This window comes from Amphiura filiformis, chromosome 4, assembly GCF_039555335.1.
Source record: "Amphiura filiformis chromosome 4, Afil_fr2py, whole genome shotgun sequence".
Classification (NCBI taxonomy): domain Eukaryota; kingdom Metazoa; phylum Echinodermata; class Ophiuroidea; order Amphilepidida; family Amphiuridae; genus Amphiura; species Amphiura filiformis.
In genome coordinates this window covers 77,824,702-77,842,944 of record NC_092631.1, presented here as the reverse complement: position 1 = coordinate 77,842,944, position 18,243 = coordinate 77,824,702, and the positions used below count along the sequence as shown (strand labels likewise).

General features: G+C 35.1%; 2 protein-coding genes across 2 annotated transcripts; both read left to right on the top strand.

Annotated features, from left to right (window-relative positions):
- The first annotated feature begins 998 nt into the window (after positions 1-998).
- LOC140151454 (G-protein coupled receptor moody-like) lies at positions 999-4,785 on the top strand. Its single transcript, XM_072173800.1, has one exon. It carries the CDS (start codon positions 1,261-1,263, stop codon positions 2,470-2,472), a length of 1,212 nt encoding a protein of 403 aa, XP_072029901.1. The 5' UTR covers positions 999-1,260; the 3' UTR covers positions 2,473-4,785.
- Positions 4,786-10,982: 6,197 nt separating this feature from the next.
- Positions 10,983-17,505, top strand: LOC140151452 (G-protein coupled receptor moody-like). Its single transcript, XM_072173799.1, has one exon. The coding sequence runs from the start codon at positions 11,275-11,277 to the stop codon at positions 12,472-12,474; it is 1,200 nt and encodes a 399-aa protein (XP_072029900.1). The 5' UTR covers positions 10,983-11,274; the 3' UTR covers positions 12,475-17,505.
- Positions 17,506-18,243: the final 738 nt, after the last annotated feature.

The window sequence follows — 18,243 nt, the reverse complement described above, 5'->3', positions numbered from 1 at the left end:
ATTACATGTATTATTGCACGGAGCATCACGCAGCTTGGGCGTATTAAAGACGTACGACGAATAGCGATATGCACACAATTTATACGTTACTGATTCAATGATACATTTGTACGCTACTGGGCATTATAATTTAACATGCAAAAAGTAGCAATTCAAGAAACATTGAGGACGTCGCTGTGGATCAAATCACACATTATGACTTTAAGTAAGTACGAAGTATGAAGAAAATAAAAGCATTATTAAACAATTATTTGTTTTATTTATTTTACTATATAGATACCAATCAATTGTGCGTGGTATTATAACAAACTTGATCCTCCATTATGGTGAAAGTGGTCCGACCTGTATTAGCTTACCATGACAAAGGAATCGGAAGCAAAACGTTAATTTGATACTATTCATAATACATGATATAGGACAAAAACATAATTTGTTTGATTTATTAAAAAAATCAGATTATTTGACGGTTAAGTAAGTTTACTACTTACGTTAAAAATGATGGTTAATTTGCATAAAAGCAGAGATTGACCAATACTTTCCATGTGAAAAATTGAACGAAGCAAGTATTCAACATGAGAGAGATTATTCTGCTTTTAGAGACATAATTAAAGATATTTTATCAGATATATTTTGAACAAAACCCGCCTTTTACTCACTTTTGAAAGTTTCGCCTATCATGTCGGTAGGCATCATCAGAATGAACCAAAGTGCCTCTGGTAGCCTGGATATTTTACTAAACGTAAATTATGCCGTTGCGCTTTTTATTTTTTCTTTTTCAAAAGCTGCGATTGTAAAGCTGTTTTTTTACAGTTTGTAATTGTGCTTTTGATACGTGTCTGACCACATGTCAAGTAAATTAGAATAATTAGAGTTGTGCTAAAATTCTTTTAAAATGCTTACACATCATTAGCTAACTTGTCACCGCATTATGTACAATTCAGTTGACTGTATACATACATAGGGATATAGAGCTAGTCTGACGTAAGGTAGTATTTTCTTTTAGCTGTGTCCACACAATTTGTCGGTCCTTGTATTTTGTGATTAGTGACCGTGAATGGAAATAGCCACTAAATCATTTATAAACAGAACGAACATGCATGTAGTGGTTAACTGGTGAACATCGGAAGTACTTTAGAGCAACTGGTATTCCAAATATTCTTCCTGCAAATCATCAATGCCTTCTTAAAGCTTTGTCACCGCTAACGTCATTATACTTTGTTCCCGACTTTGTCACAACCTATTCTTAACTATCATTGGAATATGGAGGAATCGACGGTAGGTCCGATGGAAAATGTTACAGATTATGACTATGACTTTGAATTTGACGATTACAATCAGCACATCGTGGTGGCGATAGCTTTTTCAATGGCATCAATACTTGGAATCATCGGCAATAGTTTGGTGATACTATCAGTATATGTATCGAAGAAACTTCGGACTGTGACTAATGCCTTCGTGGTGAATCTAAGCATTGCTGATTTAATCACTTCTCTTATGATACCATGGAATGTGACGATATTACTCAGCCACGAGGAGTACCCTATCAAAGATTGGGGATGTGGTGTTGTTGCAGGGTTGCTCTTTACATGCATTGGGACTAGTTTATTCACGTTATCATTTATTGCTTTAAATCGACTCATTTTGATCACTCGACCGATGAAGACATACATCACCGTCTACTCCCCATTTTACACAGGCATTTGGATAGCAGCAACTTGGGTCATTCCATTCTGTTTCAACATTATCCCACCACTTCTTGATGTGGGAGAGCTTGGCACTTCACAGAAATATCGAATGTGCGTAGGTATATCAAAACACCCAGATAAGGATACATATGATCTTATCCAACTTGTTGGATGCTTTCCCATCCCTCTAGTAACTCTCATCGTGTCTTACACTTGGATATACATTCATCTTCGGCGTCATGCACAGAGGCTCAATCATCATAGATCATATCGCGAGGCAAATAGCGGAGCTGATTCTTTGAACATGTCAGAATCCGGAACACTTACGAACACCGTCGGTACCCTTCCTCAAAGTAATGACAACAACAACATGAACAATGTCGGTACAACAAATGATCTATCCCGTAGCATCCGCAGCATTTCGCAACGGCTGACATCGGTAATAATTCGACCCGACAAATTAAGAAAAGCAGAGAAACAGCGACGAAAGAGAGAAAACACCATCACAAAGAACATGTTTCTAGTGTTCATAGCCTTTGTTGTGTGTTTCGTTCCTACAGCGCTGCAGTTGGCCTTAGATGGTATTGATGGTATCAAAGCGATGGTCCCATATGCCACAGCACTTATACTCATCAATGCCTGTGTAAATCCAATAATATATGGCTTTAAACACCCTTACTTTAATCACGTCTTTAGATGTTTACTCACTTGTAAATGGCACGCGATCCCTGAACCATCTGATGGGTTTAAGAAATTCAGGAATTTATGCTGTCGTTTTGGAAGATGAATATTTTTAACGATGGCAGAGATCACGGATTAATAAATAGCTAGGGGGGTTTTGTTCTGGTAGAAGATAAGTAATTGAACTATTTATTATGACTTGGGCAATAACTTTTAGAAGCTTTTCTATAGTGATAGAACAATAGCTTCCTTTTATCTGTTTATGTATTATAATATTTTAATCACCTTCGCAACCCAGAACAATAATGTACCCCAGGCATCAGTGTTTCCTAACTCTTCATTAGTTGAAATAACCAATTCGACCCGACAAACTAACAAAAGCAGATAAACAGCAAAGAGAGAAAACACCGTCGCAAAGAACATGTTCCTAGTCATGCTAGTGTTTGTTTCGTCCTAGCAGGGCTTTAGTAATACAATGGGTTTATACAGTGTATGAACCTATGTTACTGGATTTACAATAAACACAAATACTTTAAACACGTCTTCGGCTGACGTAGATAATAATGTATTGTTTACGAAGTTTACGATGGCAAAGATCACTGATTATTTAAACATGTTAAAAAAAGAAAGGCGGGTTTTGTTCTTGTAGCGGATGAGAATTAGATAACAATGATAATTAAACTACATGACTTGGGCAATAACTGTTACAGTGTTAGAGCATAAACTTGATTTACACGTATCCCGGTACTTTTCTATTAATTAGTGTTATTTCATTTTTCCAGCAACAATGACATTATCTATTGCGTGGAAATATTTCATGTCATGAAATGTAAGGGTTAGCATGAATAGTTATGAAAAATAACTATAGTAACTAACCTTGGTAAACAAAACCGAGCGGGCAAAATACTTTAGTATTCGGATTATTTGTCCACTGATTTTTTTTAAACATTGTGTCATTTAGACTAAACGTATTTTTAGTCACATCACACGTATATAAATTTCTATTGTCTCATTTATCTTAATGATTGCCTTAATAACATGCCATTTGTTGTTGCTTATGATTTAAGCAATGATAAAACCCGACGCATTGAACCACATATTGGTTTGAGTGAAGTTTTTTTTTATCATACAATGTATATATTTCTTTGTCATCATTCATGTTTTATTCATAACAAGAAAAACACCAATATGACTATATTTAGCAAAATTTAAACCATGTTGATCGCAGACCCATTAAATTAAATGATGAAACTTCCCTCATGCCTTGAATGTATTTCTTTGTCATTTTTTTTTCTTTTTTTTAATTTCAAATCTTTACGTTCTTTATTGTTAAAATTACCAATGTGTCAACTATAATTTGGTTTTGTTTGTCATCATTTTCCTTGATAGAGTCACATACGATATACTGCAGAAGATAAGAATAATGCAAGAGGGCGTAAAATAGAGGGAAAATACCAGAAACGTTTGTGATATTAAAACAACAGATCTATTATCATGATTATCATTAACCAATTTGGTAGCACTATGTCTTTCAAGTCGTTATTTTTTTTTTGTATCAATGTTCGTCCAGCAAAGTAAAGAGACACGAAATTTAAACGAACCGAGTACGTCATTATTCCGAAATGTGCGAGATTTTTCGAAGAGTCTTTATTCCAAAGGGAAGTTATTTCGAATTTCGGACACGAATAACACCCTTTGGAGTAACGAAATATCGCAGAAATAACCTTTCTGAACAATAACCATTCGGAGTGATTGCCGACATTTTCGGCCAAATGAACCTTCGGAGCAACAACATTTTGGGTTTATGACCTTCTATAGTGTGTTTGGATAAAGGACCCTTCGGAATAAAAACACTTTGGGAAATCGCCCTGTTCCCAAATTGCATTCATAATGAGACTGCATAACATTTTGTAACTGATACGCAAGTGGAGTCACGTTTTCATACAGATATATTTCTATAACATAGTTTTTATTTTACAGGTCATGTATTCTATGCAATATTTTCCCTGTATTTATAGCAGAGTTGTTTATTGTTGAACGTGCTCAATTAAAAAGGCTACCCATATTTTCTAATACGTTGTTCCCTACATTCCCAACAACAGTGCGCAAAAGAATTAAGGTACCAGTTACATAATATGTCCACAGGTCCACCCCTGTATTATCCTAAACAAAGACACATTATGTCAACATTCAAACAAGCAGCCAATACCTGCATATATGTACCCAGCAAACACAAAACGTTTTCGACATCATTCGCAAACGGTTATAAAAGGTTGTCAGAAAACGTTTAAATGTCGGGTTATATAAAGGGTACATTAATGGTATAAAACGTTTTCATAACATTAAATAACATTTGTTGGTAATTTACTGCACAGCAAACACAAATGTTTTACAGGAAACATTTAAATGTCGGGTTATATAAAGGGTATAAAAAGTTTTAATAGCATTCCAAAAACATTTTTGAAAACTCATTCTAAACAGAATGTTATTTTGGGGTTGAAAAAATATTTTGCAACAAATGTTTGCCCAAAATATTTACAATAACGTTTATAAAATGTTTTCACGACCTTTATATAACCCGACATTTAAATGTTATTAAAACGTTTTGTAAAAAACATTTTAAGAACATTTCTGTGTTTGCTGTGTGCAAATATTTTAACATAATGCTATTTAAGTGTTGACAAAATATTTGGCCAAAAATGTTTGCAAAAATCGTTTACAATGACATTTCGAAAACATTTTAAAAATATTGTTGTAGTGTGTTTTCATACAAAACGTTTTAAAACGATTTCATGACCTTTATATAACCCGACATTTTAATGTTATTAAAACGTTTTTACCTAAACCAAAACCCAAAATATAACTTATTTAAAACGTTTTAAAAACGTTTTTGTGTTTTACTAGGTACTTATTAGCTCTGCTTTAAGACCTCATTTGTTGACATTGGTTGAGAATTAAAGAAATGGTGATCTAGATGTTTTGCACTTTTGTGTTCTTATCAATGATGCACGACACTAGTTCTCTTGTTCGAGAACGATTTTTAAAGTACTAGTTTTCTAGTTCGTGACGAAATCAGAATCTTGATGTTTCGTGAATGAGTTATGGGTAAACTCGCTAAACTCGTTAACTTGCATTATTGTCTACATGATGTTTTGGTTTTAATTGCTCTTAACCATCTACCTACATGTAGCACTGCAGTATGACCTAATGTGGTATATCACAAGTTCCAAGGAAATTAATGAGGTTAAGGGATCTAAAATGAGCGTTTATTGCGTTTCGATAGTATTTTTTGTGGCACATGAGAGCACCTCAGACCTATCGAATTGTATTCTGAATACGAAGCATGTCTTTCTGATATCAAATAATTTTCATTTTTTTGAAAATCACAATATAATTTTTGATATATAACAGTCCTCGAAGTAAATTATATAAATCTAATGATATATTCTTAAAGTGTATGTAGCAGGGAGGAAAAGCCGACGGTCAATTGAAAATTTTGACCTTTCATATTGAAGATATGGATTTTTTCCCCAAAAAGACCTATTTTTTTTTTTGGTGTTTTGGGAAAAAAAATCCATATCTTCAATATTATAGTATATTAGTTTGAATTGATCGTCGGCTTTTCAACCCACCTACATACACTTTTAAGTATAAATCATCAGATTTATAAAGTTTACTTCAAGTACTGTTAAATATCAAAAATATCAATTTTTAATGATTTGCCATAAAATGTGTATTAAATTGCGAATTTCAAAAATTCAAAATTATTTGATATCAGAATGACATTCTTCGTATTCAGAATGCAATTCGATATGTCTGATGTGCTCTAATGTCCCAAAATAAATACTGTCCAAACGTTCATACCCCAGCCCTTAACGCGGTAGCTAAAATGGATAGGAGTCAATGGACGGAAACAATTGGTGTATATAGGAAGGTACATATCCTTTGTGGCTATCTATTTTCATGATTTCGATTGAGCAGTTTCGATACATGTGCGCTGTTTGCAATGAGAACCTGGAATTTACCTCACTATTTGAATCATACATGTGAACATCAAGGAATAATAACCCTGGGAATAATAATTCATTAAAACATTAACTACCAGCTTCCATACTCCCGGGCCATACTCAAACGGGTGACATGCATATTTCGGGGAAATTCGTCTCGGTCTGGGAACATTGGGCCGACCAAAAGAGCCACATTACTCTGTATGAAGTCAATACACCTTTTTCGGTCTGAAGTGACAAGAGCTCAACGCAGTGGCGTAGCGTCATAGGGGCAAAAAAAACCGGCTTGTGCCCCCAATCAGACCCTGTGCCCCCCAATCAGCCCCAGTGCCCCCCCCCCCAATCGGATGACCCACGCTACGCCACTGGCTCAACGTTTCATTGACATGATGGGAATCCTGTCCTCAAATGGAATATGTCTCTGTATCCCTTGATATTTTGTTTCTATGTTGCAGCCTAAAAAGTACAGGTAGTCCCTAGTAAAAACCAGGATGGGAGATCTCAGGGTAAATGCAATTATGTAAACATGTCAAGATAATCAGTGGCCTCGTGTTTTCCTATTTGATATCAGGATAGGCGAAGTCCACAGGAAAAACCTAAAGTAACATTTAGTAAAAAGTCTACGAAACAAGCATTAAAAATGCTTGTTTCGTAGACTTTTGTACCTATTAGCATTGATATTTATAACTGAATTTTGTTTGAATGTTATTCGAAGATAAAGCGTATCCGAAGATTCGGACTTAATTACTTTAAATATAAATGATCTTTTTATGTATCCACAATGAAAATGATTGCAGTATGGAAAAACTGTAAGCCCTCCATAACTATGTTCTGGATGGGTTTAGCACAGATATGCAGGGTGAGTCAAAAAAAGTGCAATAGTGCAAAGAATCGATATTTATGTAAGAACCACTTTGAACTTTCCAAATATTGAAAGTTTTTATAAATGCCACACTCAATAGCCACCTGCTGTGAAAAACTGAAGTGACTCGCTTCTACCGTTTAATTTTTATGAGTCCTTTTGCAACGATACCCAATTTCATTGTCCACGAGGTACCATGTATTTTGAATGATAGCACACAATGCACGATAAAGGCACCAGCTCTGAAACTGACTTTAACTTAAATAAGGTTGATTTTTGCGTTATTTTAATTTATTTTTTCTGTTCAAACTAACTTTTCGCCAGCGCATAGGGCGCTGGTACCTAATTCTGAGATGGGGTTTGTGTACACTAAAGATTAGCTAAGATTATAGCCTTCTTCTATTGGTATGAATTATTTTTTTTACTTCTCGTGGTGGAAATGTTTTTGATGTCTGCTAATTCGATTTGCAAGGAAAAGAAAGTATGTTTTGCCGTTTCAACGAACGAAAACGATTGAGTATTGCCAAAGTTATGTTTGAATTAATTATGACTTAAAAAGTTATCATAGGTTAGGCCTACACATATAAACATAAACTTGTTCAGCAATCAGCATATCAAAAAAATGACATGGTCAAAGCGGGGGAATGATCACGAGGTCATATCAGTGGACTACATTGTACTGAGCATAGCATGATGTTTGGTTGCCTGTGAGTGCATAATTGATATGTTGATAACAGATCTAATAATGTTGTGGAATCAAAATCTTCATTATATGGACCACATTGAAGTCAAAGTAATTATCTATCCTATCCTGTATCGTTTTATGGATAAAATTGACTCAAAATGTTATTGATGATATTATTGCTATCTTTAACATCAGTTTTGTCTTTTCAACGGGAAAAATCCGATTGAAAATAAAGTTTTTAGGGGCTAGCTATAATATTGAACAATATATCCCATATTTTGACATGCACTTATAGAAAATAAATAAATTATTGTCTTACTTTATAAATGATAAATACTGTAAAATGACACATAACTAAAGTGAGGCCAATTTCTATCTTTTTATTTGATTCATAAAATTACATTCAACAAAATGATTGAAGACTGAGAAAACACACAATGCAGACTACAGAATGGAGTAGGTAAGATGCCATGTCCATAGCTTTGCAGGAGTTTCGGACTAACAATCAACACATTCAAAAAATACAGTTTAAAAGTGAAGATTGTAGTGAATGATCAGTCCTTTATCATGTGCTTGCCACTATCTACTTTATAGTAAACTATACATTGCGAAATAATATAAAATTATTTTAAAATAAAATGTGCATGTAAGTTGAGTTAACATAGCGAATTAACTAACAACTGCAGTGTATTTCTTGATTTTTATAATAAGCATGGGTAAAAAGCAGTAAAGACAAAAATACAGAACAATTTGGAGTAATGAATTAAAGAGTTGACAGGAGTTATAGGAGTTAATGTGTTTTGCTGTTTCAGTGTGCATGTTCTCACCATTGATGGTTTGGTGAACTGTCATGTAACATGGATGTAAGCGTGATCCTAAAAAATGCCTTTCACGGTGACCCAAACTATTTACAAGACCTCTTCTGCATTGACCCTGGCCTTCCCTTTTAAAGGGAATTTTTATTAACATTACTTTAAGTCCTTCATACCTCACTCGACTCCAACTCCAGTTTTTTTAATCCCGGTATGTCCAACTTACTGGATATTTTATAATTCACTCCACTTCAATTTGCGCGCATTACATTTCGACATTTGAAGAAATCCGCCTGCAAATGTGTATGTTTTTGATAGAGAATAAACATCTTTAAAGTAAAGGTAAAAAAAAAATTAAAAAAAATAATGTTTCTTTTCCTTAAACAAGACCAAGGACAATAACAATTTGGGTGCTCCATTTTATTTCAATGCCAACGAGGTTACGAAAATAGCTCTGTTCCAAATCTACCTTACACAAAGTGGGCTGACTTTCAAATTTTAGATGTTTCTTGGACAAACATTAAAATTGGGTATCGCTATAAAATGTGTCATAAAAACAATACGGTAAATGCTAATTCCTTGGTTTTTTCACACAAGGTCACTAATGGATATATCATTTATAAAATGTTTTAAAACCTATAAGGTTCAAATCGGTTCTTAAATAATAAAAATGGATTCTTTTCTCGATTGGACTTTTTTTGACTCACCCTGTAGATATAAACCTAGATATTCGCCGTCGAAGTGATGTAATAATCAGTGATGTATATGTCTGTTTATTCATAGATTGAATACAATACCGCTTTTTCAAAGATACTGATCTTACAGGTGCAAGAGATTAGCATTTCTTTGACATTTATTGTTCATAGGTACCGCGTGAACGTTGTAGTGCAGGGCGATCTATTCAAAAATTGTATTCATCTATAATTGCTATGGTATTTGATCCTGTTACATCATCATTTCGACGGCGAATTCCATTTTCACCCTGATGTGGCAGTGACGTCAACGCGTTGAAGCAGCTGTTTCGCTCGCGCATCTATGCGGCGTCTTTAAGCGCGTGCGATTTCAGGATGCGACCAATGACATACGCACTGACATCACTGCAACATCAGGGTGAAACTATACGGCAATATAGCTTAACTGCGGGGGTATTGTTTCTTAACGAGCTCTAGCAGGAGGAATATATACATAGAAGATTGCACTTTATGTCCGTGACGTCATTTTTTGATAAAATTATTTGTGCCGATTAATGACGAACATTTGCACTTTCTTTCCATTACTCTTATATTGTGAAGAGCTATATAACCACAGTGTTAGTCCAATATGTTAGGAACGATCTTAAACAGATGCCACCATGTTTATAAATGGCTAAATAAGGTGTATTTTTTTTCATTCGCAATGGTCACTGATAGTTTATAGCAATTTCGCCTTCTTAATTTCGCCTTCTTAACAGACGGCATGCTGTTTTCGTAACAACAATTTGCCCTTTGAAAAGTGAACTTTGACGCCCGCTTCGTAGTACATGTACGTGAGCCTTACGTGGTGGGAAACTTTCTTGCCACGGTCCACCGGCACCATCCGCCAAGATTTTTTACGACGCTTCCCGTTTCTTCTATAACGTGTGGTTCGGCGGTGCCTGAACACCGGAGGGATCAGGACACACGGGACTAGCTTAACTGCCTTCGGGTATAGTACTTTAAACTTGTCTTATATAAGACAAAGGAAGTAAATATAAATATTGTCACTTTTCTGTGCTAACTTCATTTTATATTATGATATCACAATGTTGAGCTATTCAGTTCTCAGTCAGCTTTCTGGTTGACCACTATTTCATTCTTTTCAAGAATGCCTATACTACGTCTGAAATGCCTTTAGCATACTAGGGAAATTAGTAAGAAACACTCATGAGCTGAGTACATTTGTATTATTTAGTTTAGCCGAGCAAATAACTAGTAAGTGAATTTATTTACTTTATGCTCTGATCAATAAATATTATTTACGAACATGAAAAATTCAATATGGGCAGCAATATTATCACGTAATTATGGTCAAATGGTAATAGATCCTGCCCAATAATTGTATTGTTGAAACACGCACCTGTCTTGAAATTAATGCAGTGCAAAATTCGGGTGCAAAATATTCCTTCAAATGTTTATACCTGCGTTCACTTATCGTGAAATGTGAATATAATTTCAAGACAATTCAAATATTAGTACAATGCTTTACTTTATGCATGCATAGGTATATATAATAACGGTCTGACGTAGGCGTGCTTAATAGAAATGAACTTTTGAAACCACACGTTATGGAAGGGAAGTTAAGTTTGTGGATAGGACCATAATAGTGTTAGTTCACAAGCGCATTGACCGTAACTGGCACAGATCCGGATAGCAAGAGTAACGAAGTAACTGGTATTTGAAATATTCAGTAACTGAATTTAAAATATTAAAGTTCCGCAAATTCACTACATCAATTGCATTCTGAAAGTCTGATCAGGTTCATCTCCATTCTACCTTCATGTAATGGTCTCATTTACCATTGGAATATGGAGGAATCGACGGTAGGTCCGATTGAAAATGTTACAGATTATGACTATGACTTTGTATTTGACGATTACAATCAGCACATCGTTGTGGCGATAGCCTTTTCAATTGCAGCAATACTTGGAATCCTCGGCAATAGTTTGGTGATAATATCAGTATTTGTATCGAAGAAACTTCGGACTGTAACTAATGCATTCGTGGTGAATCTTAGCATTGCTGATTTAATCTCTTCTCTCATGATACCATGGCATGTTGCGATATTACTCAGCCACGAGGAGTACCCTATCAAAGACTGGGGATGTGGTGTTGTTGCAGGGTTGCTCTTTACATGTATCGGGACTAGTTTATTCACGTTAGCATCTATTGCGTTAAATCGACTCATGTTGATCACCCGACCAATGAAAACCTACGCCATCGTCTACTCGCCATTTTATACTGGCATTTGGATAACAGCAACTTGGGTCATTTCATTCTGTTTCAATATTGTTCCACCACTTCTTGGTGTGGGACAGCTTGGCACTTCACAGAAATATCGAATGTGCGTAGCTGTATCAAAACACCCAAAAAAGGATACATATGATTACATCCAACTTGTTGGATGTTTCCCCGTCCCCTTAGTAACTCTCATCGTGTCTTACACTTGGATATACATTCATCTTCGGCGTCATTCACAAAAACTCCTTCATCATAGATATCGCGAGACAAATAGCGGAGCAGATACTTTGAACATGTCAGAAACCGGAACACTTACGAGCACCGTCGGTACACTTCCTCAAAGTAATTCCAACAACAACATGAACAATACGGTCGGTACAAGTAATGTATCCCGTAACATCAGCATTTCTCAAAAGCTGACATCGGCAGTTCGACCCGACAAATTAAGAAAAGCAGAGAAACAGCGACGAAAGAGAGAAAACACCATCACAAAGAACATGTTCCTAGTGTTCATAGCCTTTATTGTGTGCTTCGTTCCAACAGCAATAACACAAGCTGTAGATGCTGATGCCATCAAAGCATTGGTCCCATATGCCATAGCACTCACATTCATCAATGCCTGTGTAAATCCAATAATATATGGCTTTAAACACCCTTACTTTAATCACGTCTTCAGGTGTTTACTCACTTGCAAATGGCACGCGATCCCTGAACCATCTGATGGGTTTAAGAAATTGAGGAAATTATGCTGTCGTTTTGGAAGATAAATACCTTTGAACTACTTTTTAAAGATGGCCAAAAATGATGGCAGAGAACACGGGTTAAATAAGCAAGGCTGATTTTGTTCTGGTAGAAGAAATAAAGTAATTGAACTATTAATTATGACTTAGACAATAACTTCTATTGTGACAGGACAATATAGCTTGCTTTTATGTATTATAATATTTGTATACAGGGTGTATCAAAATGATTGGTACCCATCAGTTTCCAGTGATTATGGACAAGACTGCCACATCGAAATGCAAGATAGGAGCTATCTTATTTATAAATGAATGTTATGCAAGGTTTTAAAGCTATATATCTTGGATATTTCAAGATTATTATCATATTGAAGAAGCAGGCTTGTCAATAAACACCACAAATGACGGGTACCAAACATTTTGATACAGCCTGTATTCAGTCATATCAGAAGGGCAGTATCCCAGTGCTTTTTATTATTTTATTTCACTTCATCTGTCCAGTAACGATGATATTATCTATTGCGTGGAAATCTTTCATGAAATGCAAAGGTTAGTTTAAATATAGAAAATGAAAAAACAAAAATAACTTGCTTTATGTATTATAATATTTGTATATACGGTGATAAAAAGGATACTCAATCACACAATCAATCAACCAATTGATCAATCAATCAATTAATCATTTATTAATGAATTAACCAATTAATCAATTAATTCATTAATCGGTTAATCAATTAATTCAATAATCGGTTAATCAATTAATTAATTAATCAATCAATCAATCAATCAATCAATCAATTAATCAATCAATCAATCAATCAATCAATCAAACAATCAAATGTTATTTATTTCCTATCAACAACACTGAAACAACTAAATATAAAATATTCTAAAAGTTCAAAAACGGAGGAGGGGTACAACGAAAGACGGCGCCTATTAATGTTGCACCCCCTTGATTCCAAAATGTTGGAGCAGAAAAAAGTACTTGCTTTGTGTATCTGATAATTATGCTTGTTTCTTGTACTATAGACTTTAAAAACATGGTATCAAAATTAATTGGATAAACATGAATTAAGTATTTTTTATATTAAACAAATACATGTTAAAATTTTTATTTTTATTTTTATTTCTTTATTTATAACATTCGGCCGAAGCCAGGCAAAGGCCAAAATTGCTCAGAGGCTACTATATAAATAACCGAATATGATTGAACAGGAATATGTGACGATGTCTGATTTTGATATATATTCAAGATATTGTATTTATCAAAATAGGTATGAAATGGCTAAGATATGGACAATGAAACAGTGTTCGTAAAACTTTGTAGCTTAAATAATTTGTTGCGAATCTCATTGCTTGCATTTTTCCAAAGCATAAATTCATAGTTTAAATAATATACTGCACGATTTAGAGCGAAAAACAGAGCAGAATATGAAATATGTTGCTGTTTTAAAAAAAAAGAGCGAAAAACAGAGCTGAATATGAATCCGTGACTATATTTTATAAACAGAGCGAAAAACAGAGCAGAATAAGAAATCTGTGGCTATATTTCCAAAACAGAGCAGCATATGAATCTTTTATAAACAGAGCGAAAAACAGAGCAGTTATTCTGCTCTATTTTTCAACCTGTTTTCGCCCTGTTTTTGAAATATAGCCACAGATTTCATATTCTGCTCTTATCTGTTTTTCGTTCTGTTTTTGAAGTATAGCCACAGATTAAAAACAAATCTGCATTTAAAAAACATAGCGAAAAAACCAGAGCAGCATATGAATTATGTGGCTATATTTTATAAACAGAGCGAAAACAGAGCAGAATATGGATCCTTGGCTATATTCAAAAAATAGATCAGATTTCATATTCTGCTCTTATCTGTTTTTCGCTCTGTTTTTAAAGTACCGTATAGCCACAGATTTCACATTCTGCTCTGTTTTTCGCTCTGTTTTAAAGATATAGCCACAGATTTTATTATGCTGCTATGTTTCAGGTAACATTGTAGTAAGACTACTAGTGACAAACTGGACATAACAGGAATCAGTAAATTTTTCTTGCATGACATCCAAAACCACACGTAAAGCTGTAAACACTTGATCTTTGTTATTCTTGGCTTAAATATTCTTTGGAAAGTTAAAATATAATTATCATATTTGCAATGCATAACGAATTACAGCGGTGACGTTTCCAATTGCAACTGTCAAAGTTTTCTCGGACAAACTGTTGTTCATCTTCATGAACATGATGAATAACAAAACACCGTCGGAATATAAAATTTATTGAGATACACAAACCTTAGGAAGGGTGAGCGAGCATGAAAAAAACGCCTATGAACTACATTGAGGCCAGCATAATGTAATCGTTAATTTCTTCACAACTAGTGAAATGAATTTGCGTATAGACGAATCTCATTTTACGCATTCCTACACCTCACTGGCAGCCATAACTAGGTCCCCGTCGGCTACAATACACGGCCCAAAATGTGAAATGATTCGGCCTTGGCGGGAATTCTAAACTGCATTCCATCACCCGTGCTACATGTAGACAAAAGAATGATGACAGTTTACAACACAATACAATAATAACATCGATTTTTAAGCGGCTTTAATTCACCCAATTAGGCAGTCACAACACCTGTTTGGTGCAGCGGGGACCCACTCCTGATCATGACTTGGCTCGTGAGATTCGTCTAGATATGATGCACGATAAAATGAGCTTCGCGCTACATTTTACGTTTTTTGATTCCGATGTTCGTTCACCCGGTAATTTTTTCTAGGACACCCTGAACAGACCATTGCAGTACGAAGAATGTACATAACGTATCACGATGGACATAGTTACAAGTGCGTTTAACTGAACATGTCAGTTTTGTTTTTCGCTCTGTTTCAAAAATAGAGGCAGAATATGAATCAGCGCCTCTTTATCAAACTTGAAATGAACTGCATTTAGGCCCGCAAAATGTAATTGTTAATTTCTTCGCAACTAGTGAAATAATCAAATAAGATTTACGTGTACATGGTATATGATGCATGATCAAATGATCTAGGTAATAGCGCGTAAAAGGAGGGCCGATTTATCTGGTGCCGATCGGAGAAAAGGAATAGCAGCAAATCCTTCGGCTGAAAAAAAATCTTGAAATATCTGCCTCTTTGAGCATGTTGAGCCTAACTTACAAATGACAAACTTTGGAGGGCATAACATCTTGCGCCATCATCTTCCCAACCTGCATTTTGCATTTTTTTAAATACCAAATGGCACTCAATACTTGAAACTCACGATCCACAAGTTTCACTTTTAAATTGTGAGAACTAGAAACAGACCATTACCAGAAATACTATAGGAATTCATATAATTATCCTCAATTCCTATCCTATTTCATAATAAAAGATTTCGTAAGAAAGGTTTTGGTTGTGTAAACGAACATTATCCTTCTTAAGGGTAGACGAGGTATTGTTGGTCGAAGCAACCTAAAAATAGATTTTCATTATCTAGATCAATATATTATTGAAAATTAACACCTTGATGCTTTGCAAAAGTTCATTCTACAAATCGTATATTTTGCAAACTTGCAAAATTTATTGTTGTTAATGAGTTATGTACGTTTTACAAAAGTGTTGTTGTTTCAGACCTCTTTACAACATAACTCAAGAACCGCAGCACCTATAAAAGTATATCTGTAATATTTTAATTCTTCTACACGCTCGCTATGAATTGAGCAATGCAGTTTTTGCCAAAGCTCACTACCATTCGTAAGATGATGTGAACTACCAAATCACAACAGGTTAAAATAATTAATAGCCTTAAGGATACGCTAGATTTCGATATGTTCACATGTGATGCATATAGTCGCTTTAAAATTATCTAGGCCTATTTCTGGAAATAAATATTGTAAGAAAAAATCACAGTGCATCCTTAAAGGTAAACATGGTAAAGGTCCACAATGGTCTATCATTTTATTCTGAGCCAAAAGGGAACCTTTGTTTAGTGTTTGCTATATTCAACCACCATGCCTTTTTTTAAATTCACTTCATTTTGGAAAGCTTTATCAACGGATTTCGTTAAAATGTTGGATATGCGTTGCTAACACATTAGAGAAATGATGATGATATGTAATATGGAAATACGAGGGCCGGTCAAAAAGTTCGTAGAACTCGGTATGCTACTTTGTCGCACGGTATTGAATTTGGTCTCATTTGAAAGCTTGTTCCTTCAAAACATTACTGCAAAGATATTATATTTTTGTATCACTGTATATGGGCAGGGCACTCTTCAGAGGAAGTCTACCTCCATGAATTCACAGGTACTACCAGAATTGAATACAGGGTCATCATGGAAATTACTCCCGACGGTGGTGAAAACTCAAATAAACTTTAACAATGTAGAGTTGTTGTAAATGGTAATGAAGTCCTTGGTATTCAACAGCAACGAAATGGTTCTTAGAGTTCAAGAATGGAAGGAGCGTCGTTGAAGATCATCCAAGGTCCAAAAGACTTGCTGACGTCACCACTAATGATATACGCGCTGGTACAGTGGCATTGATAATGAATAATGAGCCAAATAAGAAAGATGAGGTAGCCACAAAATATGACAACTCTGATGAATGTGTTTTCAATATTAATCCATTAACATTTGGGTATTCCAGGGTGTCTTCTAGATGGGGTCCTGGAATCTTCATGCACAAAATTGATACCAGTTGACATATTCAGGTCCACACCATCTATATACTTAGAATGAGGACCAAGGCAAGTTTAATCTATATGTGGCTAAAGGTGATAAGGCATACATTAATCACTGGAATAATGAGTGAATTTAGTGGAAGCACCTGGATCTCACACCCCTAAGAAGATCATCACTCGGTCACTGTAGTGCAAGGTCTTCATCGCTGTTTCTGAGATCCAGGGATAGTCTTGATGACATATCATTTGCCAAATGAAAGTACAATCATAGGCATATATCATACAATTTTGATAGCAAAATTGAGGCAAGCCATCATGTGAAGAAGGTTGATGGTAGAAATCTGGCTGTTCTCGGATTGTGTCCTATACGCTATTCTTAGTTTGTCAAGCTGCCATTCACGACCGAGGGGTCAGTTAATTCCAGTAACCATATTGTGGTTCAGGGATGACCTCCAGTTAGTGAAACCTATTTTAGAATTTTAAGTCCTACCTTCATAATATCAGGTTTGCTGGTGATCAATGCTGGTGAGCCTTCACTGAAGAGTGGCTCAAGGAGCTTTCGGAAGACTTCCATTTTGTTGACATAGAAGGTTTCAAGAAAAATTGCGATGGGTACATTAAGGTATGTAGTGACCATGCTAAAGAGAGAGATAGAAAGAATTTGGCTAGTACTCTTTCAAGTACCTTGTTCTACGAACTTATTGACCGCCCCTCGTAAGTGGTTCCTGATTTCTTTTATGACTTCATAAACTGGTCATGAACACTTATCAGTGCTCCACACCTATCAAAAAACAAATTGTTAAAACGCTTCTATGTTCAATGTTGAGATGATGAATACAAAAATGTACTTCATGACATTTCGAAAATCATGATACTTCGTAACCTTAATGTTTCATATCACTATTATGTTTTGTGTCTCCACACTGTGAGAACTACTCCAAGTATTAAATGGGTGATAATTATTTTGATGACCCACTTACCTGTGTTTCATGTTTAGATCAGACTTAAAGGTATGCTTTCGTTTTCGTTCTTTCTAATTGTTGGCAAAAAGGATCATTGTTTTCCTGTTTTTATCTACCCAAGGCGGATCAGAGGGGATACCGTAAAATGGGGTAACTTCGGTCAGCG

Bases quoted from the DNA above. Each gene is read 5' to 3' on its own strand.
- LOC140151454 (XM_072173800.1), top strand. From the start codon at position 1,261: ATGGAGGAATCGACGGTAGGTCCGATGGAAAATGTTACAGATTATGAC.
- LOC140151452 (XM_072173799.1), top strand. From the start codon at position 11,275: ATGGAGGAATCGACGGTAGGTCCGATTGAAAATGTTACAGATTATGAC.